At 39.9% G+C, this 27,673-nt stretch overlaps 1 protein-coding gene across 2 annotated transcripts in view; it reads left to right on the top strand.

The window, feature by feature from the left end:
* LOC130905518 (astrotactin-2-like) overlaps positions 1–27,673 on the top strand; it is a 573,899-nt gene that overhangs the window by 260,235 nt on the left and 285,991 nt on the right. For both annotated transcript variants that reach the window (XM_057819019.1, XM_057819018.1), the window contains exons 5-7: positions 328–435; positions 3,997–4,143; positions 23,122–23,289. In XM_057819019.1, coding sequence (XP_057675002.1) covers positions 328–435; positions 3,997–4,143; positions 23,122–23,289 — 423 coding nt within the window. The remainder of the gene's footprint in view (positions 1–327; positions 436–3,996; positions 4,144–23,121; positions 23,290–27,673) is intronic.

Genomic DNA, 27,673 nt, shown 5'->3' with positions numbered 1-27,673 from the left:
CCAAAGGAGTTAAAAAAAAATGCCAATTGTCCTGCAATTTTTTTGTTCTCGTTCACATAAGTCACAAAATAAAAAAAAACGTAAAATTCCACCAGAATTCGCCACTCCCCGTCTGATCGGATTGGATGTCTAGCGCTGTAAATGGCAGCCAATGAGTTAACCAGGAAGTGACCCCAAAATTAGGCAAAGCATCTCCACACAATTTGTCCAGAAATGTCATTTTCCAGTTACTTTTTAAACAACATTATCACTATATTCTAAGAAGCTATCAACTGATTATTCCAATTTTTTTGTACCCAACCCTCCATTTCACCATATCTCCTCAAGGTTCTGCAGACCTGTTTGGTCCTCAAGGAGAATCGGGGTCAGAGCCCGAGGATGACAACCAGATAAAGTTTTACACCGAGCAGAACAGAGGACGACGGCGCAGCAAAGGTGAGAAGTGAGATACCTCGCGGTCGGCGTGAAATGGGAAGGATGAGCAAGGAGAAGGAATTTAAAGATAAACACGTCAAGCTCTTAAGCCTGAACACACATTTGCTGTTGGCGTGCTCGTGTACAAACACTGAAGTGTGTCGGGTTTGCGTCCATAAAGCAAATGTTTGCTAGCGTGAGTGCACATGCTTTTGTCTACTCAGTAGGCTTTTATAGTAATTGAGAGACCCCATTCTCAAGCCCTGCGACATCACCCACAACCTCAAAGGGATTAGCTGGCCCAGCACTTTTCCTGAAGGCTGAACACTTTTTGTCCCTTCCCACTTTCATTCAGTCATTGTCCTCATTCTGGATCCTTCATTTTTGACCTTCAGATGTTTTCGGAATTATCTTTTAGAAACAACATACGTAGAGGTATTTACCCAATTTAACTACACAGCCTATTAAGCCTCTTTTCCATAGGTTGCAACAAAAAAAATAGATTAGATAGATAGATAGATAGATAGATAGATAGATAGATAGATAGATAGATAGATAGATAGATAGATAGATAGATAGATAGATAGATAGATAGATAGATAAAATTGATTAATACATTAGTTGCCAACTAATTTGGTAATCAATTTTTGCCGGCAGATATAAGCAGTTCCGTTTGGGTCCTTGTTTGTGTGTAATGTGAGGCTGCGTGCACTTGCCAGAGATTAGAGAAAGAGAGAGACTTCGCTGCTGCTGCTGTTGGGTTGCTTAATCAATAATATTAGAAAGTGTTGAGCGTTAGACTGTCTTTTGTGTTGTTAGATCCAGTGTGCCTCCATCAGAGGTGCGTAAATAAAGCCAATTTTATTCTTTGTATTGTTTGTTGATGAGACATTACTACTTAGCACGGAGCGCTAAGCTAGTTAGTGACTATGCCAAACAGTGTCTTTGGTGTCCGTTTGTATTTTGTTTTGGAGAAACATATTTGTGCTCAAGTTATTGTTTGATAGTAACGTTTTCTCGTTTCTTTTTATAAAGAAACTGCGTAAACCCATTAATATAACAGCCTAAAGTCTCCTTTCAACGCAAACTTCCATTCAAACTTTGAATTGTCATACAGGAGAGTGTGCTTTGAACTTGGATTTAGATTGTGTTTATGAAGAACTGTTTGATAAAGAAAAACTCATTCATGACAGCCTGCCTCCTCCTTGTTCAATTTTGTTGTTTAGTTTGTTTAAAGAAAATAAATGACTCATTGACACATTTTTTTTTAAATTGTGTGAAATTTCCGGTTCTTAGATTATTCGCGATTCGGTGGCTGAAGATTCGAGAACGATTCACAAACATCCTTATTCCCATTATTAAAATATGCGAAGTAAAGCACAACTAAAACACAGTCAACGCGGTCTTCGGGATGCAATGAGGAACGGACAGAGAGTAAACATCCACATTACACAACTCATGCCGCGAGATTAAAAAAAAACACAAAAAAAAAAACACTGCAGACAGCTGCTATAAACAACACCCATTTGTTACAAACTTCGCCCACATTGATACAAACTATGCCCACATAATGCTACGGTAGATATCACATGTATATAGAATTAGATGCGAAATGATAGACTTGGCGGCGTTAGCACATGTATAGAGAACAAGATGCCAAATGACAAACTCGCTGGCGTTCGTAAACAGCCGCCATCTTAAAGCAGTAGACTTCTCAGGAAGGCTCTGTTGTTGCGAACCTCCCGAGCGAACTTAATTAACTTTTTTTATCTCAAATAGTCCTAAATCGGCAACATTTTGACTTTAATTTATCTTTAAATGATGAAAGTTTTAAATCTTTCACATGTCGAAAGTAGATTTTAACAACTTTAACGATTGATTCACATCATTAAATAAATTGAATGTAGTTTAAAGCTGCTGATGCAGAATGGGGATTTGAATATTTTATTTACTGTTTTGAACTGTTAACTGGAACTGAAATCGTAGTTTATTTAAGCCTGGGAGGATTTTATATACTATTTTTGTAACCGATGTACGAAAAATTAAAAGCAGCTAATGGGGGGGGGGGGGGGGGGGTTGTGCATCAATAATCGATTCATAATAGAATAATTGTACCCGCTGAATTGTAATCGAATTGTGAGGTGCCCTAAGATTCCCACCTATACAATTTATATTAGCGCTTTACCCACAAGAAGAAAAAAAAAATCTCAATCAGCAGCACTTTTTTTTTTCAATGAACAGGACTTTATACTCAGAACCTTTATTTAAAAAAAAAAAAAAAAAAAAAAAAAAACTAGAGGTCGACCGGTTACATGGACTTTTTTCCAACATCACCCATTGGCCGATTACAAAGAAGAAAAAAAAAAAAAAAAAGAGCCGATAAAAAATGATTTTTGTCAGGAATCTGTGTGGGCAACTGTGGCCGCCACTGACTGACGGTAGGACCCCGGAAGGACCCCGCTGCAGCTTGAAGGCAGGCTGCTACAGGAAGCGTAAGGCTTGCCTGTTTTGTAAATATTGTAACATTTTTTTTTTTATCTTGCATGAGAGAATATGCAATTTTGCTATAGCCTTTTGGGGTGTTTACTGAGTGATGCTTTAACTCGAAATGTAACTTGTGGCGTTAGCGTAGCATTCACGTTAGCTTTAGCATACTTCGGTTTAATGGGTTTAATTTATTTGGAAATAATGTACCGTTCTTGCTGAGTGTGTATAATCATAAAAAGAAGTGCTGCGTTCGTTGGTGTGGTAGCACTAGACTGAATTAATCCTTCAAGTCTCAGGTCATCATTGTCAAAATTGAAGCTAGTTTTATGTACTTAGAACAGTGCAGTTGTCGACTACAGTTAAGTCAGGAAGCTGAGATAATTTTTTTTTTTTTTTTTTGTCTTCATTGTTACTGAAAACATGCCTAACACAACTTCAAGTTAAATTGTGAAGGACATAGAAAAAAGTGACATTTATCTGATGAATCGTTTATGTAATTGTCCGATTAACAATTAATTAATTGACAATTACAGGCCTCTCTTTATCTCTTATTTTCAAGTGGGAGAACTTGCACAATTAGTGGTTGAATAAATACGTATTTGCCCCAATGTTTATATGTTATAAAAATAATTGTTAGTTGCAACCCTAATATGCACGGTCAAACACTGAGAGTTGGACCAGGTTAGGTAGGTTATTACATTCCCCGGATGCTTACTTTGGGAAATGGAAGCCGTGACAAAGCCAAAGGGCAACCAAAATAATCAATTTGTAAAGTTGTAATTGGAAATAACACAATAAATCCCATCCGAAAACATATATATTTTTTATTTGCCCCTCAAAGTCCAAATGGATTGGACGTCTAGCGCTGTCAATGCCACGGAAAGAGTTCAATGGGTGTCCTATAATGTTCGGCTGTGTTATTAACTACTTCCATGGTGTGTCTCAAGTGCTGCCAAGGTTCTTTATCCTGTATTTTTTATGTAACTGCATTTTGGTATGAAAAGATATATGACGTGAGTCCACTCATCAGTTGAAGACTAAATAATTGCACAATGAGCAAGCTGCTCATCCTTGTGTCTCTTTGTTTACCTGCAGGCCAACCACACAGCCCTCTAAACAAGGTCACCCTGACGCTGATTACCATCAGCACCTGTGTCGTTGCCATTGTCTACGCCACGCAGGATTCCTGCCCACTCACGGTCAAGGTCACGCTCCATGTACCTGAACACTTTGTCGCAGATGGTAAGTACAACCCATTCATGAGACAAGTTCGTACAGATACTCTGGTCCTCAGTGCTCAGCCAAATATTTTAGCTGCAGACCTGCTGGGCGATGCGGAACAAAAGTCATATCATAATATACAGTGGTATGAAAAAGTATCTGAACCTTTTGGAACTTTTCACATTTCTGCATAAAATCCCCATCAAATGTGATCTGATCTTTGTCAAAATCACATGGATAGAAAAAACTGTGTCTGATTTAACTAAAACCACCTAAACATTTATAGGTTTTCATATTATTATGAGGACAGTAAGCAAGCAATGACAGAAGGGCGAAAATAAGCAAGTGAACCATCACATTTAATATTTTGTGGCCCCCCCTTTGGCAGCAATAACTTCAACCAGACGCTCCCTGTAGCTGCAGATCAGTCTGGCACATTGGCCCATTTTTCTCTACAAAACTGCTGTAATTCAGTCAGATTCCTGGGATATCTGGCATGAATTGCTGTGTTTAGGTCATGCCACAGCATCCCAATGGGGTTCAAGTCTGGACTTTGACTTGGACACTCCAGAATGTGTATTCTGTTCTTCTGAAACCATTCCAAAGGGTATTTACTTCTGTGTTTTGGATCATTGTCTTGTTGCAGCATCCATCCACTTTTTAGCTTCAACTGTCTGACAGACGGCCTCAGGGTTTCCGGCAAAACATACAGATAAACTTTTGAGTTCATTCTTCCATTAATGATTGCACGTTGTCCAGGCCCTGAGGTAGCAAAACAGCCACAAATCATGATGCTCCCTCCACCATGCTTCACGATAGGGATGAGGTGTTGATGCTGGAGAGCTGTTCCATTTTTCCTCAACACATGACGTTGTGTGTTTCTCCCAAACAATTCAACTTTGGTTTCACCATTCCACAAAATATGTTGCCAAAACTTCTGTGGAGTTTCCAAGTGTCTTTTTGCGAACATTAAACGAGCAAGAGTGTTTTTTTAGACAGAAGTGGCTTTCTCCGTGGAGTCCTCCCATTAACACCATTCTTGGCCATAGTTTTACATATAGTTGATGTGTTTACAGAGATATTTGACCGTGCCAGTGATTTCTGTAAGTCTTTAGCAGACACTCTAGGGTTCTTTTTTACCTTTCTGAGTATTTTGCGCTGAACTCTTGGTGTCATCTTTGGTGGACGGCTACTCCTTGGGAGAGAAGCAACAGTGCCGAACTCTCTCCATTTGTAGACAACTTCTCTGACTATCAGTTGATGAACATCCAGGCTTTTAGAGATGGTTTTGTATCCTTTCCCAGCTTTATAAAAATCAACAATCCTTGATCGCAGGTCTTTAGACAGCTCTTTTGACAGAGCCATGATGTACATCAGACAATGCTTCTCATCAAGACATTACTTACCAGGTGTGTGTTTTAAAGTGGGCAGGGCAGCTTTAAACCGCTCATCAGTGATTGGGAACACACCTGATTTAAATTGTTTGGTAAAAATTGGTTTCCTTAGGCAGAGAGTTCACTTACTTATTTTTCCCATTCTGTCATTGTTTGCATGCTATCCTCATTAAAATATAAAAACCTATAAATGTTTGGGTGGTTTTAGTTAAACTAGACCAGTGCTTCTCAATTATTTTCTGTTCCCCCCCCAAGGAAGACATAAATGTTTCGCACAACCCCAAACTCTCTGCTGCTACTGTAAATAGTATCATTAGTCTATAATATTACTATAAGTACACCTCTGCCTAACATTGTGTCCTTTTTTTTCTATTAAAAAAAAGTAACATAGAACAACTTCTAATAAAATATCTTTATTAACATTGTTTTGTTTGTAACAGAAAAGACTTAACGCGCATCAATTTGCCTGAATAAAAAAAAAAGTCACATCCAAACTGTAAAAATACAGTTAAGGTACATTTTTGACCATTTGATACTGAAAAATAAAATGTAATAAAATTAGTAAATAATACTAAATCAAAATAGATTAGAAACATTAACTCATGAGGACAATATGCCAAAAAATTTGACCGAAAAAACAAAACTGTATAGAAGAAAAAAAAGAGTGTCTTTGGACAGAAAGACTGTTTTTATTTTCGCTGCTCACATTATCACATCCTTTGCACTGGTGTGCAAAGCGGAGCCATTGTTGGCAATATTCGGCACGTTTTCCCTGAAAAACAATCAAGTGGCTTATCAATGAGATTGAGGTCTAATGTCATTAAGTGGCGTCTTAATTGATTTGGCTTCCGGCTGTCAGCCATAATATTTTTGAGACACAGTACACAGTGGTCTTTCCTCATCTCCCACTGTATTAAAAGTCAAAGCCAAAAGGCAAACGGCCAGAAAAAACGCATTTTCGGCGGCCGAGGGAGAACCGTAGGTGAGGGCGGTCGTCGTGACGATCCCAAGCCGAAAATGGCACTTCTCGGGTGGACACTTGAGAACCGGAGAAGACAGCGGGTCGCTGCGTGAGTCCGACCGGAAAACGGATTTCGAAAACGGCGCACACCGCACAGCTCGTCATATCTCTTTTCTGTTTGCTCTTGCTTAGTTCAAAAATACTGCGCGCGTACTCTGAAAATGAGAGCGCCACTGCCACCCGCTGAGTGGATGTGCAAGTACACTTTATTCTAGTACGGCAAAAAAAAAAAAAAAAAAAAAAAAGGTCACATGTGCCACCCCTGTCAGCGCCCCACTATTTGAGAAGTACTGAAGTAGACACTGTTTTTTAGAGGTGCCAATCTTGGGGCACCTAACAATTCCATTATGCTTACAATTCAGAGGCTCCGATTCCATTATAAATCGATTGTTGATGTACCCCCCCAAACACACACACACACACACTTTTAACGTTTAGTACATTTCTTCCAAAATTGTTCAAAATCCTCGCAGTTAAACCAAACTAATATTTCAGCATCAAGTTAACTGCTAAAAACAGTAAATAAATAACAAGTCCCCATTCTGTATCAGCAGCTTTAAACTACATTCAATTAATTTAATGTTGTGAATCAACCGTTAAAAGTTTTTAGAATTGCTCCCATTATTCCATAATTCCCCTTCTCTCTACTTTCGACAAGTCAAAGTTTTAAAACTGTTTCATCATTTAAAGATCAATTCAAGTCAATATTTTACCAATTTAGTAGTATTTTAGATAAAAAGTTAATTAGGTTTGCTACAACAAAGCCTCCTAGAGAAGTCTACTGCTTTAAGATGGCGGCTGTTTACTAACGCCAGCAAGTCTGTCATTTCGCATCTAGTTCTCTATACATGTTCTAACGCCGCCGCCGTCGTCTGTCATTTCACATTTAATTCTAAATGTATGTGACATATACCCGTATGTGCCCGTATGTTTGTAGCGTCTAGCAACTGGGCGTTTTCTGTAGCTGCTGTCGACCGCAGTCAGGTATTATTGTACTTTTATCTAGCGGCATGAGGTACACGATATTTACTCTCGGTCCATTCCTCATTGCATCCAGAAGACCGGGCTGACTGTGTTTTAGTTCCGCTTTACCTGGTATAATTCAATAATCGGAATTTGGATGTTTCTGAATCTATCTTGAATCTTCCACGGCCAAACTGCGAATAATCTAAGAATCAGAAATTTTGTACGCTTCTACTGTTTTTACATCTGTCTGGTTTTGAGAAAGATCAGATCACATTTGATGGTGATTTTATGCAGAAATGTGAGAAATTCCAAAAGGTTTGAATACTTTATCATACCACTTTATTCAGGCTGAATATGGGTATACAATTTATATCCCAATACTTTCCTTGCAAATATAGAGCAAATGTTCAGTTCATGTCAAAGCCAAATATGACATGTCACAGGTCATTTTATTCAAACTAGCTTTTCCAGTGAGCAGTGGCAACGTCCAACACATACATAAATAGATCACCTTCTTCCTAGCCTTGTTCATAAAAAATGTTCATTTGTTCAAATATTAAATGTAAACATAAATACTTTATAAGAACAGGAGTACCTTATTTGAAATTGAAGCTCAGTACGGTGTGCATTTCAACTATATCGATTGTACGATATGGTCCAATTCAAAATCACATATAAAAACATATCAATATCATTTTAATATTGATATATCGCCCAGCCCAAATCCTTACTAAATACTCTTGGTCTGTGACATTGTTGACGCATGTACATCTGCTGTGATGTTTTCTGCCACGCGTGACGTCATCATATTAAGATATTTCAAATTTCATATTACTACAATAAATGCAAGGATAGTATCGGCGATAGTGTGATAGTGTGAACATCATCTTATCACCGAATACTAAGTTCAAATTCTTAAATAGGTAGATAACCTTTAGTTGGAAAGAGTCTGAAAGTGCTTTGAACAATATTGTTTTTCTCAGTTGTTGTGCTGCTGTTTCCCAGCAAACATTTGGTATGCTGCAAAAGCAGAGAAAAGCAGTAGTTTGAAAGGTTTGTGGATGTCAGTGGACGATTGAGCGGACAGGTATACAAGCTAACAAACCCAAAATAAATAAATAAAAACAAGTGCAATGTTTTTGTGTATGTTTGAGCATGTAAGGGAGGTGGCGCAGTGTTGGGAGGAATAGACCACTGTTCCACAGCTTCCAAAGATGTAAGCCACACTCTAGAAATTCTTTAAAGTGGGGAAATAATGAGTGATGGAAGGTAGCTTGGAGACAAGTGATAAGGATGTGTATCGGTATAAACAACAAACCTCGACAGGAGAGACTAATGGTCCGTGACGGCATAGCAGGCAGGAGAATGGCAACAAAAACAACAAAAGAACGAAGAATGCATGGTGTGAAAGTCCAACAGTGCAAAAGCCAAAAAAAGGCAGAGCAAACACAAAGGTTTTTTTTACCCCACATAATTTGCTTTACATATTTATTAATATAGTGCAGTGAAATATGTGAAGAAAAAATCCTCTCACGAGCCATTTTATATCACAATATTGATATGGAAAGATTCAATAATTATTCAACAATTAAGAGAGATATCTAGGGCTGCAGCTATCGATTATTTTAGTAGTTGATTAATCGGTGCACTAGTTAGTTCGATTAATTGAGTAATCAGATAAGGAACAGAAACTAATTAAAATACCTGAGCAAACGGTTAAAAAAAAAAAAAAAAAAAAAAAAAAAAAAAAAAAAAAAAAAAAAGATCTATGTACAACAAAAGAACAATTGGCTAACTTACATAGCAAAAGTCAGCTAGCGTAAATGCTATTGAACTAGCGTTATGTATTTATTTATTTATTTACAATGCTCTCAACAATTGGTGCAGACACATATTCCCACAAAAATGGCTATAAATACTTATAAAATAAATTATGAAAAAGCATTAGTTCAAACAAAAAATGTTGGTCTTAACAGGGAGCAGCTGGATTCAGCCATGTGAAATGAGGCAGACTAGAGGGCAGTGTATCCACCCAAATCAATACAACTGTTTTCCGAAATTTCTGAGTTTGCAGTGAGTCAGCAACAGGCACACTTTTGCGAAATATACAATGTTTATTGATTAGAAAATGCAGAATAAATGAGATTTATTGATTACAATCCCACAAGAGCAAGCAAACAAATATCAAAACAAGCATAACAAGTAATAACGTTAACGTTAGATCTAGTTTGTCAATCCCAGAATCCCTGCGCTACCGTTACAGCACAACAAGATGTTCCTTAGCAATGAAAATTGCTTACTGTTGACAAATGAGCGGGGAGCCAACGCTCCGGCAAAGTGGCGAAGGAGCAAAGCCGAGCAACCGGTACGTAATCCTCTGGCGGACTTCACGGGTCGCCCAGAAATGTTCGGTTCTTGTAGGAACGCGCGCCTTGGGGGCGGGGATGACCAACCCCCGCACCTAGGCGGCACGCGCCTTGCCCAATGACAAATATTAAAGCTACTTTTGGTTCAGCCCCTTGAAAAAGGGCTTCTCACATGGTCAACAAGCTGTGCCGTCCAGGTAACAGATGTTCTGTCCCCGCGGTAAATATTATGGGTGCAAAACAAGTTATCTCGTGAGATTCCCTCCTAACTATGGAACCCAAGCGCGTTAAAAACAATTCTGTGGTCCAAAACAAGTTATCTCGTGAGATTCCTTCCTAACTATGGAACCCAAGGTGAAAAACAACAACAGGTGTCGAAGTGGCGGAGTAAACAAGGAGAAGTTGTTACAATCTGGGTCACAGAGGCAATCATACATCACAAAGGCATAATGTGCTAATGTTAAGGCATCACATAATATTTTCCCCCATCAACAACTAAATGCTAACACTTTCAAAACAAACCATTACAAAACCACTTTAATTAAACAAATATTCGAAGCAGCAAAATTTAATTCAAATTGTTTTTCTGAATTTTTTAATTATTTTTTTTATTTATTATTTTTTTTAATCGAGTAAATTTGCTGCAACTTAAATCACTGTAAACATAAGCAGCTAGTAGTTTCGACTTTTAAGCCTGCCATATATGAAGTTATGATAAAATCATTGATTAACAATTTAATATTAAAACTGGAACAAATTATGCTGCCTGTGTTCTGTGTGTATTATACAGTGCCTTGCAAAAGTATTCAGCCCCCTTGAATCTTGCAACCTTTTGCCACATTTCAGGCTTCAAACATAAAGATATGACATTTAATTTTTTTGTCAAGAATCAACAACAAATAGGACACAATCGTGAAGTGGAACAACATTTATTGGATAATTTAAACTTTTTTAAAAAATAAAAAACTGAAAAGTGGGGCGTGCAATATTATTCGGCCCCTTTACTTTCAGTGCAGCAAACTCACTCCAGAAGTTCAGTGAGGATCTCTGAATGATCCAATGTTGTCCTAAATGACCGATGATGATAAATAGAATCCACCTGTGTGTAATCAAGTCTCCGTATAAATGCACCTGCTCTGTGATAGTCTCAGGGTTCTGTTTAAAGTGCAGAGAGCATTATGAAAACCAAGGAACACACCAGGCAGGTCCGAGATACTGTTGTGGAGAAGTTTAAAGCCGGATTTGGATACAAAAATATTTCCCAAGCTTTAAACATCTCAAGGAGCACTGTGCAAGCCATCATATTGAAATGGAAGGTGCATCAGACCACTGCAAATCTACCAAGACCCGGCCGTCCTTCCAAACTTTCTTCTCAAACAAGGAGAAAACTGATCAGAGATGCAGCCAAGAGGCCCATGATCACTCTGGATGAACTGCAGAGATCTGTAGCTGAGGTGGGAGAGTCTGTCCATAGGACAACAATTAGTCGTACACTGCACAAATCTGGCCTTTATGGAAGAGTGGCAAGAAGAAAGCCATTTCTCAAAGATATCCATAAAAAGTCTTGTTTAAAGTTTGCCACAAGCCACCTGGGAGACACACCAAACATGTGGAAGAAGGTGCTCTGGTCAGATGAAACCAAAATTGAACTTTTTGGCCACAATGCAAAACGATATGTTTGGCGTAAAAGCAACACAGCTCATCACCCTGAACACACCATCCCCACTGTCAAACATGGTGGTGGTAGCATCATGGTTTGGGCCTGCTTTTCTTCAGCAGGGACAGGGAAGATGGTTAAAATTGACGGGAAGATGGATGCAGCCAAATACAGGAACATTCTGGAAGAAAACCTGTTGGTATCTGCACAAGACCTTAGACTGGGACGGAGATTTATCTTCCAACAGGACAATGATCCAAAACATTAAGCCAAATCTACAATGGAATGGTTCAAAAATAAACGTATCCAGGTGTTAGAATGGCCAAGTCAAAGTCCAGACCTGAATCCAATCGAGAATCTGTGGAAAGAGCTGAAGACTGCTGTTCACAAACACTCTGCATCCAACCTCACTGAGCTCGAGCTGTTTTGCAAGGAAGAATGGGCAAGAATGTCAGTCTCCCGATGTGCAAAACTGATAGAAACATACCCCAAGCGACTTGCAGCTGTAATTGGAGCAAAAGGTGACGCTACAAAATATTAACGCAAGGGGGCCGAATAATATTGCACGCCCCACTTTTCAGTTTTTTATTTTTTAAAAAAGTTTAAATTATCCAATAAATGTTGTTCCACTTCACGATCGTGTCCCACTTGTTGTTGATTCTTGACAAAAAAATTAAATTTCATATCTTTATGTTTGAAGCCTGAAATGTGGCGAAAGGTTGCAAGATTCAAGGGGGCCGAATACTTTTGCAAGGCACTGTATATGTTGCTATTTTGGATTGTCGTGTATGCATTACTCACATACAGTTGGCAGGTGGTGCCAATTAGCTAAGTATTTAGTGGTGATAGGGAAATCTTGAGACCGACTGGTTGTACAGAGTAACCCAAAAAAACATTAACAATCCAATAAAACCAAGAGTGATGGAAGAACAATAATTTATTCATAGTATTTGAAGGCTTAAAACATGCCATTTTAAACAATTATGGTATTTTCGTTTAAAAATTACGTTCTTTAAAGAAACACTTGGTATTTTTTTCAGTTTTGGTCGATTTTAGCGATGCCGGTGGACAAAAGTGGTAGTGTTATGCCTTAAGGAAGACTGCTTATCCCATGAAGACCAGTGCACACCCGCCAAGTGTTGTAAAATCATCAATCCATCAAAAATCAATCTCCCGGTCACCTCCAGATGGATTAAACAACATTTCTGTTTCCAGCGGCTGTGTGAAAGAAGAATAGTAATAAGGTAATTAATCCAGTTGTGGCTAAACAATAGCATATGATGGTTAAAGTGATCCTCTACCTTAAGTACATGTAGGCTCTAATTAACCACAATTGTTCTATTGTACTAAAATATGTTGTTAGAAACACATAAAATGTTAAATCAATGGCAATATTTTATAATATTTAGTACACAATTTCACCGAAAGTTGGCACCATGTTTTGCGGGCTCGCAGTGATGACATAAATGGGATGTTTCCAAATGTGTAGCGTATACAACAATTGCATATTGCTGCTTAAACTTGTGAAGTAAAATGCCACGATGTGCTGCTTTTGGATGCAATTTCCAGTCAAATGGTAACAAGTTGAGTGACGTGAGTGGTCAAGGTGGAATTATTATTTTTGTGAATAAGTTTGCATAAGTGGAAGCTTCTCCCCTTTTTGGTATCCTACCTACCACACGTTACAACTGGCGCCCAGACATTTTTCCTGGATCTTCAGTCAAGTAAGGGATCTGTCTAATTTCTGGATCAACGGTCCCACTGCGGCGGTAATATTGGTTTCGGATCGGTCTAATTTCTGGATTTGTCGGTCCCACAGCGACTTTTCGGATAGTCTATTTTGTGGATTTGACGGCCTGATCGCGTTTGCATTATTACCATGAGATCGGTCTAATTCCTGAATCTTCGAGTGAGTGAAAAAACGCAGATTTGGATTACTATTGCTATCTTTTATGTTGACTATCGTGGGAGTTTTCCCAAAATCATACCAAATAATTAAAGCACTATGGCACGCTACAGTGACGACAGTGACTCTGACACGGTACTTTTATGTTGGAGTTCGTCTGGGAACGCATGTGTGCGTACCGCTGAGCTCCCGAGTGACAAGTGGTCAAGGTGAAAATATATTTTTTTTGCGAATAAATGTGCATAAGTGCCTGTCGTCGCGGCAATCCCCGAACCCGCTGGTGGACACCAACGGTAAGGGATGCCGTCAAGCTGAAGAAGGAGGCCTATCGGGCCTTTTTGGCCTCTGGGACTCCGGAGGCAGCTGACAGGTACCGGCTGGCCAAGCGGACTGCGACTTCGGCAGTCGCCGAGGCAAAAACCCGGACATGGGAGGAGTTCGGCGAGGCCATGGAAAACGACTTCCGGACGGCTTCGAGGAAATTCTGGTCCACCATCCGGCGCCTGAGGAGGGGAAAGCAGTGCACCATTAACACTGTGTATAGTGAAGATGGTGTACTGCTGACCTCGACTCGGGACGTCGTGAGCCGGTGGGGAGAATACTTCGAGGCCCTCCTCAATTCCACCGACACGCCTTCCTTTGAGGAAGCAGAGTCTGGGGACTCCGTGGTGGGCTCTTCGATCTCTGGGGTTGAAGTCACTCAGGCGGTTGGAAAGCTCCTCGGTGGCAAGGCCCCGGGGGTAGATGAGATCCGCCCGGAGTTCCTGAAGGCTCTGGATGTTGTAGGGCTGTCGTGGCTGACACGTCTCTACAACATCGCGTGGACATCGGGGACAGTGCCTCTGGATTGGCAGACCGGGGTGGTGGTCCCGCTTTTTAAGAAGGGGGACCGGAGGGTGTGTTCCAATTATAGAGGGATCACACTCCTCAACCTCCCTGGTAAAGTCTATTCAGGGGTGCTGGAGAGGAGAGTCCGCCGAGAAGTCGAATCTCGGATTCAGGAGGAGCAGTGTGGTTTTCGTCCCGGCCGTGGAACAGTGGACCAGCTCTACACCCTCGGCAGGGTCCTCGAGGGTGCATGGGAGTTCGCCCGATCAGTCTCCATGTGTTTTGTGGATCTGGAGAAGGCGTTCGACCGTGTGCCTCGGGGAGTCCTGTGGGGGGTGCTCTGGGAGTACGGGGTACCGAGCCCCTTGGTAAAGGCTGTTCGGTCCCTGTACGACCGGTGTCAGAGTTTGGTCCGCATTGCCGGCAGTAAGTCGAATTGGTTCCCAGTGAGGGTTGGACTCCGCCAAGGCTGCCCTTTGTCCCCGATTTTGTTCATAATTTTTATGGACAGAATTTCTAGGCGCAGCCGAAGTGTTGAGGGGGTCCAATTTGGTGAGATCAGCGTTGAATCTCTGCTTTTTGCAGATGATTTAGTGCTGTTGGCTTCATCAAGCCATGACCTCCAACTCTCACTGGAGCGGTTCGCAGCTGAGTGTGAAGCGGTTGGGATGAAGATCAGCACCTCCAAATCCGAGACCATGGTCCTCAGTCGGAAAAGGGTGGAGTGCCCTCTCCGGGTCGGGGATGAGATCCTGCCCCAAGTGGAGGAGTTCAAGTATCTTGGGGTCTTGTTCACGAGTGACGGTAGGAGGGAGCGGGAGATCGACAGGCGAATCGGTGCGGCGTCTGCAGTAACGCGGACTCTGCACCGGTCCGTAGTGGTGAAGAAGGAGCTGAGCCAAAAGGCAAAGCTCTCGATTTACCAGTCGATCTACGTTCCTACCCTCACCTATGGTCACGAGCTTTGGGTCGTGACCGAAAGAACAAGATCCCGGATAAAAGCGGCCGAAATGAGTTTCCTCCGCAGGGTGTCCGGGCTCTCCCTTAGAGATAGGGTGAGAAGCTCGGTCATCCGGGAGGGACTCGGCGTCGAGCCGCTACTCCTCCGCGTAGAGAGGAGCCAGCTGAGGTGGCTCGGGCATCTGGTTCGGATGCCTCCCGGACACCTCCCTGGAGAGGTGTTCCGGGCATGTGCCACTGGCGGGAGGGCCCGGGGACGACCCAGGACACGCTGGAGAGACTATGTCTCTCGGCTGGCCTGGGAACGTCTTGGGATCCCGCCGGAGGAGCTGGTTGAAGTGGCTGGGGAGAGGGAAGTCTGGGCTTCCCTGTTAAAGCTGCTGTCCCCGCGACCCGACCCCGGAACAAGCGGAAGATAATGGATGGATGGATGGATGGAAATGTGCATAAGTGGAAGCTTCTCCCCGTTTTGGTACTTTTATGCACATATCCTACCTACCACGCGTTTCAATGTACAAGACATGGATTACACTAGATTCCAGGATTTGTTCCCGTCAAACTGTTGGCTTGTAATCTATGTAAAACATACGACAGCTCTGGACACTAACAATCTACATAATTATACTGGGATAAGTTTGAAAACGCAATATTTTACCTTGAAGATCTGCCAACAAAAAACAGAGTTCTCAACAGCATACACTCTCTCACTCCGTTGTCAATGAGACGCACTTGCAGCGAGTAGAGTACATCACCAGTGTTGCCCAATTCTTCTCTTATAAGGTACTGTATTTCCTGTTCTCATTTTGCCTTTGATGCTCGTCTTGTGAACGACCGACAGTGCTGTCCTGCTCTTCACTTTTCCGATCTGGTTCAAATTGGAAGGGCAGAACCGACGACATGTTGGGGTAGCTAAGAGTGACACGCTGGAAGTTCGACCCGGTGACGTCACGCACTGCGACGTAACAAGAATGGCGACCTATCACTGAAAATAATTTTAGAAATTTTATTAAAACGAAAACATTAAGAGGGGTTTTAATATCAAATTATTATATCTCATACTAATATTTATCTTTTAAGAATTACTTGTCATAAAGATCGAGGATCACTTTAACAACCGTGTGGCTAACCCCCCTACGTCGGGGGGCGTCACACCAGCAAGTGAAAGCTGGGCCAATGTTTATTTTGTATATCCTAGTAGCATCTCTGTTACTTTTCTTCCTCAGACAGAACTTTTTGTCTCTTTTGTTGCTCTGCCATATTTCCAGTGTTCGCACAAAAGCGTTCGCATCAACTTGTCTTTTTGGGTTCTAAAAGAGGTGTTATTCAACTACAGTAATTTTCACACTTTAAGGTGCACCTGTCTATAAGCCGCCACCCACCAAATTTGACACGGAAACAGCATTTGTTCATAAATAAGCCACACTGGACTATAAGCCACAGCTGTCCTCACAGTATTATGGGATATTTACACCAAACGATATTAACCGGTAACACATTATTTGACCGGTAACACATTATTTGACAGCGGGATCATATGACTGTCATAAGACCAAATGAACCCCCATGAATTCATTGCTCAAAAAGTTTCATTTGACCATCACTGCTCCCTTTTGGGGAGTCAACCTCTGCTGCCACCTGCTGTCAATACTGTTATTATCCAACATGCCTCCTAGCATGCATTGCATCACTACAGATGTAAATAACAATCAAAATTCATGTTCTGTGTTCATGATTTCTTCAGTTACTGTTCCAGTTGTTTCATTAATTGCTGGTTATGGTATTTGGTAACACTTTATTTGACAGTGGTGCTATAAGACAATCATGATTATGACATGACATGACACTGTCATGAGCATTAATGAATTCTTATGACAGATGTAACTCGGTGTTATCCGGCAAATTATCTCTTTTAAATGGATGTAAAAGATCCAAGTTAGACATAAATGGAGTTAGTGACATAATTTGCCGGATGACACTTAATGACATATGTCATAAGCATTTAGTGACGCCCATGATAGTGTCATGTCATAATTATGATGGTCTTATGGCAGTCTTATGACGCCACTGTCAAATAAAGTGTTACCTATTTACCCAAATAGATTAACAAATAAGCCACACTAGACTATAAGCCGCAGGATTCAAAATGAAGGAAAAAAGTAGCGGCTTATAGTCCGAGAATTACGGTAGTTGTCAGTTGACATATTATCGCAAATGTTATGGAAATATTTTATAAAGGTTGAAAAGCTACCTAGTGTTGCTTTAAATGGTGTCCTACAGCATGATTGCATTCTTGAAATCTGCTGTTGACCACTGTTGAAAAAGCGGGTATTTTTGCCTATTGGCAGACATGAGCAGTGGCAACACTGTGAGGCAGTGACCATGACCAAGTAATCAATCTGCCATTTTAATGACCATGGTGAATTAAGGATGAAATTCACAGTATCCCAGCTTAGATAAGGCATCAACGAGGAATATCAATAGGGAGATTTCAAGAATGCATTCTTACAGTTGGATGACATTTAAAGACATCATTAAAAAAAATAATAATAATAAATAAATAATTCCATAATTTTTTTTCTGAAATAGGATGTTTTAAGGTTTCAATTATGATGAATGAAATATTTTTTCTTCCATCACTCCTGGTTTTATTGGATTGTTAAAATGTTCCCCTTTTTTGGGGCCACACTGTACTATTATGACATATTGAATGCAAAAATGTATTAACCCAGCACAAATTGTGCTTCATTTGGTCTATTTATGCCGATAATGACAATTGACATGAAAAATGTTAATTGAAAGTTTTATGTCGTTTTGGCATTACAAATTGCTATCGTACAGCAATATTCCCACCATGTGTCGATATTTATATGATGTTTTAGCACTCTTACCCTGGTAGTGCACCAAGCACGTCTACGGCGCGACAACGTAGCAGCCGTGTCAACACAGTGAAATGCGGCCGATAAAGTCAGTCAGCCAGTGCACACCAGTCGCAGTGCAGTCGCGTCGCACTCCAAAAGAACGGCAGAGTTTATTATTTGACGCGAGACGGGACCCTCCTGTGTCAGTACTGCTAGGATCGGCCAGACCGGAAGTCACATGTGTAAAAATACGGTGGATCCAGTCGATTTTCAAAATAATATGCAATTGTAACCCTTACTTTTCGAGTCCATCCGATCTATTGAGGCTGTGAATAGATCGGGTCACAGTTTACTTGTTTTTGTTGATTTACTGCTGTCTTCTCTGCTATAATAATAACCCAACATGGCAGGACAGTATCAACTCTGCTTTCAATCTCTGTGCGGTGTGCACCAGTACCTCTGTGTTCAATACAAAATCCTCCTACCACAACGAAACAAGTAGGAACTATTCACATGGGAACTAAAATTATACAACATAAAATATAGAATATAAATGAATTAGTGCTGTCAAATTTATCACGTTAACTGGCGATAATTCATTTTTTTAATTAATCACGTTAAAATATTTTACGCATTGAACGCAAACGCGGAATGACCCGCTCCTGCATTGCTTCAAACAGAACACAATGACGCCAGTTTTTTTTTAACATTGAGAGCTAAGAGGCAGAGTAATGCGAGTGGACTCAGACGTTCATTGGACTGCGCCGATTACTGGCATAAGCTTTGGCAACCTTTCACAACAAACATAACTATTGTGACGAGCGACGTGGGAAAGAAAGACCGAAGATGATCTTTTTCTTAACACGCTTCATTGAACACAACGCATAATATATACCATCTTTAGCCACCACTGACAGTCATGGTTGCCCAACTTCCCATCATGCATTTGGGTGGAACAGTTAAGTCGCTACAGTATCATTTAGTGAAAGCACAACAAAAATAGTATTCCTATCTCTCCAAAAAAATAATGTTCAGAACAAAAAAAAAACAACAACTCTCAATTCAAAGAGAACTGGCATTCCCAATCAAAATAGCTTTGCAAAATACACATAAAACTTACTCCGACTTTGGTCAAACTCTATTCAAATATTTCGTTTAGCTCTACAAATACACTAGATGGCAATATTTATTCACAATATACAAACCATCAGAGGTCTCGTACATTGTGAAGTCAACACTCAAATGGATGTAAGGTACAAACGGCGTCAGTCGAGGGGCAAAATGCACTCGTTGGCTGGATCTCTAAATAATTTAAAACTCGGCATTGAGACCTTGTGGTGTATTTCAATCACTACCTTACGTAGTTAAAGACACTGTGGAAGAACGGCATATATAAATATATAAATATATAAATAATAGTCTATATAAATAAAATAAATTGAAATGAGCCAAAAGACCTGTAATTAAATAATAAAATAATACAGAATTCCTGATTACAAAATAAAATTTATTAATGGTGGCACTTTAACTTGAGAAATTCCATTCACAAAGCTTTTGGAAACCGTTCATAAGAAAAAAAAAAAAAAAAGATTCATTGAGGAATTTCATTCATAAAACACATGTTAAAATCTTTGTCATTTCTCTTCAGCACAGGACTTCTTTTTTCTTCTATCTTTCAGAAAGAAAGCTGACCAATATGCAGGGTCTGAAAGGCAAATGGTTGCAGTATTATCTTTAAATACCCGCTACTCTCGCGCGATCTTGCAATCCTCGCGTGAACCGATCGAGCCGCTCCACAGATGCTCTGCTCGGAAAACTTGTCCTATGGAAATTGGCGGCGAGCATCACTGGTGTGTTGTCACGCAGGCATCGCTGACGCGCCGTAGACGTGCCTGGTGTGTTACCGGGGTTACTCTGCCATTGACATCGACGTGCATTGAATGAACAAAATTTCTTTCATATCCATTAAAATGTATTTGACGTCTACTAGTGATAAACTCAGCAGAAATATGAAAAGAGCTACATGACTGGACCCACATATATCAAGCGTTTGGGGTTATAGGGTAAAATATCCGCCCCATACATTTCACCTAACCATAAAATCTGGTAAGCTTACACTGATTTGACACACAGTTGGATCACAAATGTCACACTCCTTGTTAACAGTCGAATCTCAAGTGTCATAATAGTTATATCAGATCACATTTCACAGGTGGTGTTTACATGGCAAAATATATCCCTTCACAATGCTATTTACAATTCACAAAGTACACCGCTAGTGTTCACCCACGTCCAAATGTAGTGTGAGAATGGAAAAATAATTGCTACAAGCAAAGTGAAGCCAACACGGCAGGCCTGTGAATATTGTTGAAATATGTTTGCAAGAAAAAAACAACAACAAAAAACAAGCCAGTAACTTCTCTTGCGCTTTTTTTACATTTAGATTCAGTGGCTGTTTTAGTACCTCCATCTGTATTCATCCTTCCATGACTTGAAAGGGAATATTAATGTGGTTTCTACCTTTTGTGTCCTACTGTGGCTCTGGAATAGGTTTTAAATTGACCTTTACAAAGCGACGTGTACTCCCTCCGAATGCCTTCACCGGTCTACCTACCTTAACCGTAAAAGAATCTTTATGTTCGGCACGATCTCCCTCAGCGCCCTCATTGAAAGTAAAAGTCGTTGGCATCAATTAAGGATAATCTTGTTCAGTGATCAGAGTTTAATGATTGGCCCGGGAGCAATAAGAAAGAAAGGTAACTCAGTGCCAATAAGCACATTCCCTCCACTGCAATTATCAAGGCACTTCCATAAATACAAGCATTATAGGGCTCTCATTTAAATACAGTGGTGGCATAGGGGTGGAAAGAGTACCGAAGACATCTACTCAAGTACAGGTTCAGTGGTACCTCTACATACAGATTTAATTCGTAATAGGATCTGGTTAGTAAGTCAAATTGGTCGTATGACGAGCAGGATTTTCCCATTAATATATTATAAAACGATTAATTTATTCCACAGCCCAAAAACCTATGCGAAATCTATAATTAAAACTGCAGGTACAATTAAAAATAGCTATTACACATAACAAAACTATAAATAATAAATGAATAAAAATCGGAATAATAAGATAAAAATAACTCATTTGCTCCCAGTATAAATATGTTCTATTTTTAATTGTTTCAGTGTCCCAAAGACGTTTTTATATGTCTATTACGCTTATTTTTTATTTATTTTTTTTTTTTCATAAAAGACATCTCTGGTCCTGATTCAACTGAGCTCCAAAGCACAAAGCTGAAAATCAATTTTAAAACAATATAACTGGCCACTGAAGGGCAGTAGCACATTTGGTAAGACCCGCAACCCGATTCAACAGCAATGAATGGCCCGGCAGCACGGTCGGAGTGCTGTCGGAATGATGCCAGGCGGTGGACGACCGAGCAGAACAACCGAGAGGATGCCCAGGATGCCAGGCACTGGACGACCGAGCAGAATGGCTGGGACCACCAGTGCAACGGGCTCGCCGAGCAGACCCCGCAGACTCAAAAAAATCCATCTTTATGAGACAGGCAAGGATGAGGGAAAAGTTTAGCCGGTTGACGCAGCGTCATCTCGGCGACAACAGCGTCATCTCTCAGTTAGTCAAGTGTAAATAAATTGTTACTTTGATATGAAAAGCTCTATTTGTCTTTTTCTTTGATATTTTGTAAAAGGAAAACATTATTCAGATGTTTGGGATGTAACTAAACCAAAAAATAGCTGTGTTAAAGTCAAAGTTTAGTTTGAAATGTATGCGTTTACAAAAAGCTCATTTTCTCAGTTTTTTCATCAGAAATTGGAAAATTGTTCAAACTATTTTCTAATGCTGATTTCTAAAGAATGGAAAAAGATATGAACTTACTTTTTTTTCTTCTGAAAGAAGAGAGTCTAATCTGGGTTCCATGTTTACATAGCAATAGAACAGAATTTTCTGTGGGCCTTGCAAAATCAGTCAAAATCCAGTAAAACGGCCAGGAGCGAAGGGCCTTGCTCTGGTGAAAATGGCTGGGAGTGAATGAGATCATGATAAACGTAACAAATCGGGTTCTAATGTGGCCGTTGTGCTTTGAGAAGAGGTGCTGAAGAGTGGGAAAGTTTTGCTTTCTCTTTTCGTGTTCTGTTGTTCTCGGCGCCAACTATGTTATTGTGTTGCACAAGTTCTGCAATAAATGAGTAAAAACCTGACAAAGTTGGCGACTTCCTTGCCGATGTAAAAATAATAGTAGTGAGAGTCCTACTCGAGACCGTAGACATATTCCGGCTGTATTGTCGAGTTGAGCCAGTTCACTGACGTGCACACCACGCTGATATTTTTCTATAATTTCCTTCTTAATTTCAATGGTAAGTGTCACATTTTTCATTTTTTCCCCACCTGCACTAACCTTCTTGGTACCCATGTTGATATAGCTCAAAAGAAAATCCACCGTGCATCCATCTTGCGGGAAAACAATGAAATTGTACCCCTGTCATAAATCGTCATATTTCGAGCATCTTGTCATATGACGAGACAAATGACAAGTCAAATCTTACGTTGGATGTCTAAAGTATCGAATGTCTAAAGGATCACATGTCAACGCAGTCGTTATGTTGAGGTACCACCGTACTGTTACTTTGGTGAAATTTTGCTCAGGTTAATGTGAAGGTACTGGTGTAAAAATCTACTCAAAAGTTTCTTGGGAAAAAAAAAAATTGAATTGCTCGACAAGGCAAGCACATAGGAAAATGCTCTGTTATTTGCCTGCTTTATTTTAAAACTATTGCTCGGCTTTGTTATGTTTATATACAGTATATTCTGTACATTTGTTATATTTTGTTGTATTTTCATTCAAAAAAAAAAAAAAAAAAAAAAAAAAAAAAAAAAACTCCCAAAATGTATTAAAATGTATATACAGTCATGTGACCACTATATGCATTGTCCTTCATCACCATTCTTTTAGAGAATTTGGGGCAGTTTAAACAATGCCCACATGCCTACTTTTAAAGTTTTTATTGCTGTTTACACAGGAAGTAGCTTCGTCATTGGTACGGGCAGCTCCTTGGATGTTTCCAACTGGCTCAACCCAGCCAAGCTCATCCTATACTATCAGACCAATTCATCGACACAGTGGGTCCGAGACTACTGTGGCCAGAGGACCACAGACCCATGTGAGCAGATTTGCGACCAGGATACAGGTTGGTGAAACCAAACATGCATAAAGTGATTCACACATTTGATTTACATGAGTCAAACCAAGCAATAAATGGATTCATAGTATTATTTTTCAATGCCATTGATGTTTATCGTTGTCAATGGCAGCCATTGAGCTGGTTCATGAATTAACATTTCAGCTGTTTGAACAGTAGGAAACTTGTCGATGTGTTTTCCACATTTGAGTGTTGTAAGTGGAAATAATCTTTATTTATTATGTGGTCAGTGTAAAAACATTACAGTTTTATTTCTTTATAGAGTAAATGTTTATTTTTGGTCATTAAAAAAATGTAATTTCTGAGAAATTGTGTGGGTTTGCTTTCATGCTGGTTGGTAAATCTTGTAGGTCGGTCGATACCACACAGCCGGGTGTTGAAATTGTTATCAGCAGCCAAAAAAATGGTGCAACAGTAGATTTAGGATAATTTCATGGTGATTCTGGGGCAATTGTGAGTGACTTCTTGTTGATTTTGAAGTATTCCATTTTAATAATTCCAGCTATCAACTTAATTTATCAAGTAAATAATGTTATTTTGATTGAGGTTTTAAAATGATACCGCATGATATCGACATCGGTTTTGGGCCAATATGCATATGGCACTGCCTTATTGGCACTATGCACTTGATACAAAAAAATGATGTTTGCACTATTTTGATTTCAACAGTAAATATAGTGATGCAATATAGGCACTTCTCCCAGAACTTGAGTAGTGATGGAGCTTTCGATTATTAGTTCATTCGAATAATCAAGTAATCGGATTACAAACATTTAATGTGTTGCAGAATAAATATAATGAGGTGTAAAACAAAGAAACAAGTGTTTATGCTTGCAATAACATTTACTTTGGCTTGCGAATATTGCACTTTCAAAAGAGCATTAAATGTAAATACAAAATACAATTCCTGAGTGTCTTCAAACGGTGCAAAATTGCACTTTGATTTCAGAAGAGCAAAAGTGAATTTCAAAATAAAGTTAAAATACCATAGCTTAGCCTCAAATGGTAGACAAAAAAAAAAAAAAAATTAGGATCTAAGTACAACAAAAGAACAACTGGCTAACTTGTATAGCAAAAGTCCGCTAGCTTAACTGCTATAAAATGCCACTATTTTTTTTTTTTTTACAATGCTCTTAACAAATCAATCAAACACACACTTCCACAAAACAAGTGCCTAATGTATATATAAACTAAATTACGAGTGCATAAAAAAATCATTTGCTCAAACATAAACTTACCTTAGGTTGGTCTTAACAGGGAGCAGCTGGATTCAGCTATGTTAGATGAGTTATGTCCTTTTTACTGTTCCACTAAATGGCAGTGTATCCACCAAAATCAATCATCAATACTAAATGACACTTTCAAAACAAGCCATTTCAACGCCACTCTTAATTAAATGAATCATCGAAGCAGCAACACTTGTATTGAAGCTTTTTTTCTAATCAAATTACTCGATATAATTGATTAATCGTTGCAGCATTAATTTGGACACCCTCAAAGTTGTTGCATTTAACATTATTAAAGTGCGTATGACAGAATAAAGTCTTAAATAGAACTATTGTGTGAATTAAAATCATTTTTTGAGACAAATCAACTATATACAACAATTTGGCAAAGCACAGATGACGAGAAATGAGTCTTTTAATCTGCCGTTTAGCCCCGCCTGCCATTACAGTGCTCTAGCGTCCCCAGGATGACATTAGCAGGGTCGTGATTTTATCTGATTTAGAATTGGGCCCATTGAGGGGGAGTTATTCAGAACGAGGAAAATAAGACAAAGAGAGACGCAAAATGTCATTGTTTCAGTCTCTCTACTCCAATATTTTAACAGGATATTATTTTTATTCCAAGTATTTTTTCCCCAATGCTAAATAAATTCTATGGTCATGACAAATAACAGTCTTGTGCTAAATGGAATATGAAATATTAAAAATGCATTTACTCAGTATGACATAGCAAAATTATTCCATAATGGTCAAAACCGTCGACTTCAACTTTACTGTCGCACGTCCCGAACGATATTTTATGCCACCGGAGTTAGTCCGGCTTTTGTCATTTTCCTGCCCCTGCTTCGGAAAATGTAAACAAACCAGGAGGCGTGACAGCTAGCCAACATGATAACCTGAACCTAGTGACGTCTCAAAGTCTTATTTTCGCTTTTCGAAAAATCGCGAAAAATCACACAAAACTAGCCCGGATCATATCACACGGCGGCGGGGTTGTCAATTGCCATCGCCGATCGGCAACCTGCCCGGCAGCGAGCAAGTTACAGCTCGTCGTTCCCCTGCTGCAGGCAGGAGAGCTCGTTTGCCGGGAAGCAGTTGGAGAATGACCGCCGGACAAATCGGCCGACTTCAGAGGAGCATATAGCTGCCACATGGTCAACATGAATATGGCGTAAGTTAATGCTTAATTACATGGTTAAGCCGTAAACAGTGAGAGAGCGGCGTGCAGTTGTTGTGTGCAGCTAACAAGGTAGGATGTGTCTCAGGAGAACTTTTCTACATGTTCGTCCATGATCAAACAAAAGTAAATATTCCTTTATTTAAAGAAAGTTTATAGTGTTTACTTTGTAGTCACTGTACCCGCGGCCATTTTAACACAAAGTTGAAATTTCTGATGGGGTGGAAAATTTGACGGAACACCGGAGGGCAATAGGCCGAGTACAGCGTTCTCCCGGCGGCCACACTAAAGGTCGAGGGGGGGGGTGTGACAAGCCGCCGGTCGTTGGCCGAGTGGCATTCTCGGTGGACAAGGAGCATTGTCAGCCAAAAAATGCCAGCCACCTCCGTATTAAAACGTGTGCCATTATTCCAGTATTTGACATAATACAAAACACAATGTTTACTCACTTCCTCGCAAGTCCAATGGTTCCACAGTTGTCGCACACTTGTTTTGGCCGATCTCGGGGTGAACGGGAACTTGTCGAAACCCAAAAAGGCTAACACGCCTCTCCCTGGTGCAGCTACAAAACCCTGCAGCCGTTTGGCGGTGGTGATGCGAAAACTAAACAAATTAATCCTCACCCATCCAAGCGGTCCATTTCATTCAGGAGCATAAAATACCGCGTGAAATATGAAATAAACATCATAAGCATCACAGCATCACAATACAATTAGCCATAATATATTAAGTCCACGACCGCATATATCGGTATTGGTTTGATATTCGTATAGGATTTTCGGAGTTGGACAATATGGGGATATCAGTTAATGGTTAAAAAGTCATTATCGGACAACTCGAATAATGAGTTAACCGTAGCTTAATATGCTACAATGAGCTTCTAATACTCAAAATAACAGGTTACCACCCCCAAAAAATGAGTTGTGCTTAGTTTAAATTTTAGTTTTATTTTTTTACAGTGCATGGTTTAGATGATAAATTAGTGCATGGAAATAATATCAGTTGTTTTGGGTCTGGGGGGAGAAGGAGGTTAGCGTTAAGATTATGAATGTAAATGCAATCCATGGTTCCAGGTATGAAATAAAACAGGTCCACAGTATAAGTCATGAAAAAAAGGTCCGTGGTTCCTTGTTCACATACTTATGCAAGTCAAACATTTCTAAGCATATTTGCACTGACATTAAAAGGACTCTAAGCAAAGCTTTGAGTGCAGAGTGTCATGTCGTCGCTTGAGTGGCGTAAGTCCCGCTGGTATACCGTGCCCACTACATCAAACCTAAGCTCATTAGAATGGATTACATCTGTAATGTATGTGAATTAATGTCACAGTGGTCAAGGACACGTTGAATGCTGATGCATAATGGATTAAAGCAACAGATACTTGCATCCGTCCTTATGCATCAAGATGCCAACAATGAAGTTTGAGGATTTTGCAACATTGAGGATCACCTATTTATACATACCGAGAGCAGTAATCGCCCTATGATTCAATTTTGAAGTGACTTACTCTATCGGAGCTTGCTACATTCAGAGATTCTCCTTGTATCAGTTCTTCTTGTCTCCTTGTCTCTCCCAATTTACTTCCCCTTTCATTTGTCCTTTTTCGGCGGCAAGATTATTTGATGAGTGATTGCCCTCAAGTACGTTGTGTCTCCTCGGGGGATCGACCTAATCTGTCCGCTAGTGAAAATTAAAGGTGCTCTTCACAAGAGCGTTCTATTTCCATCACTCTCCTCTGCCAGCGCTGCAACATAACATCCCAAACAATCACAGCAAAATAATGATTAAAAAACTCACTCGGCCTCTTCTTGAGACTGTATAAGTGAGGGTTACTCTTGATCTTGGCTGGAAAAGTGGCATAAATATTAAACGGCATATTAACTAATGATGTGCTGTAAGATTGGAGTCTATTTTGTGGGTGGTACTAGTTTAAAGGGTGTTGTGAAGACTATTTTGAAAATTAATGATT

This window comes from Corythoichthys intestinalis, chromosome 17 (genome assembly GCF_030265065.1).
Source record: "Corythoichthys intestinalis isolate RoL2023-P3 chromosome 17, ASM3026506v1, whole genome shotgun sequence".
Lineage (NCBI taxonomy): Eukaryota > Metazoa > Chordata > Actinopteri > Syngnathiformes > Syngnathidae > Corythoichthys > Corythoichthys intestinalis.
Note: the sequence above shows the minus strand (reverse complement) of the source record. Positions and strands in the feature narration are given on the sequence as shown.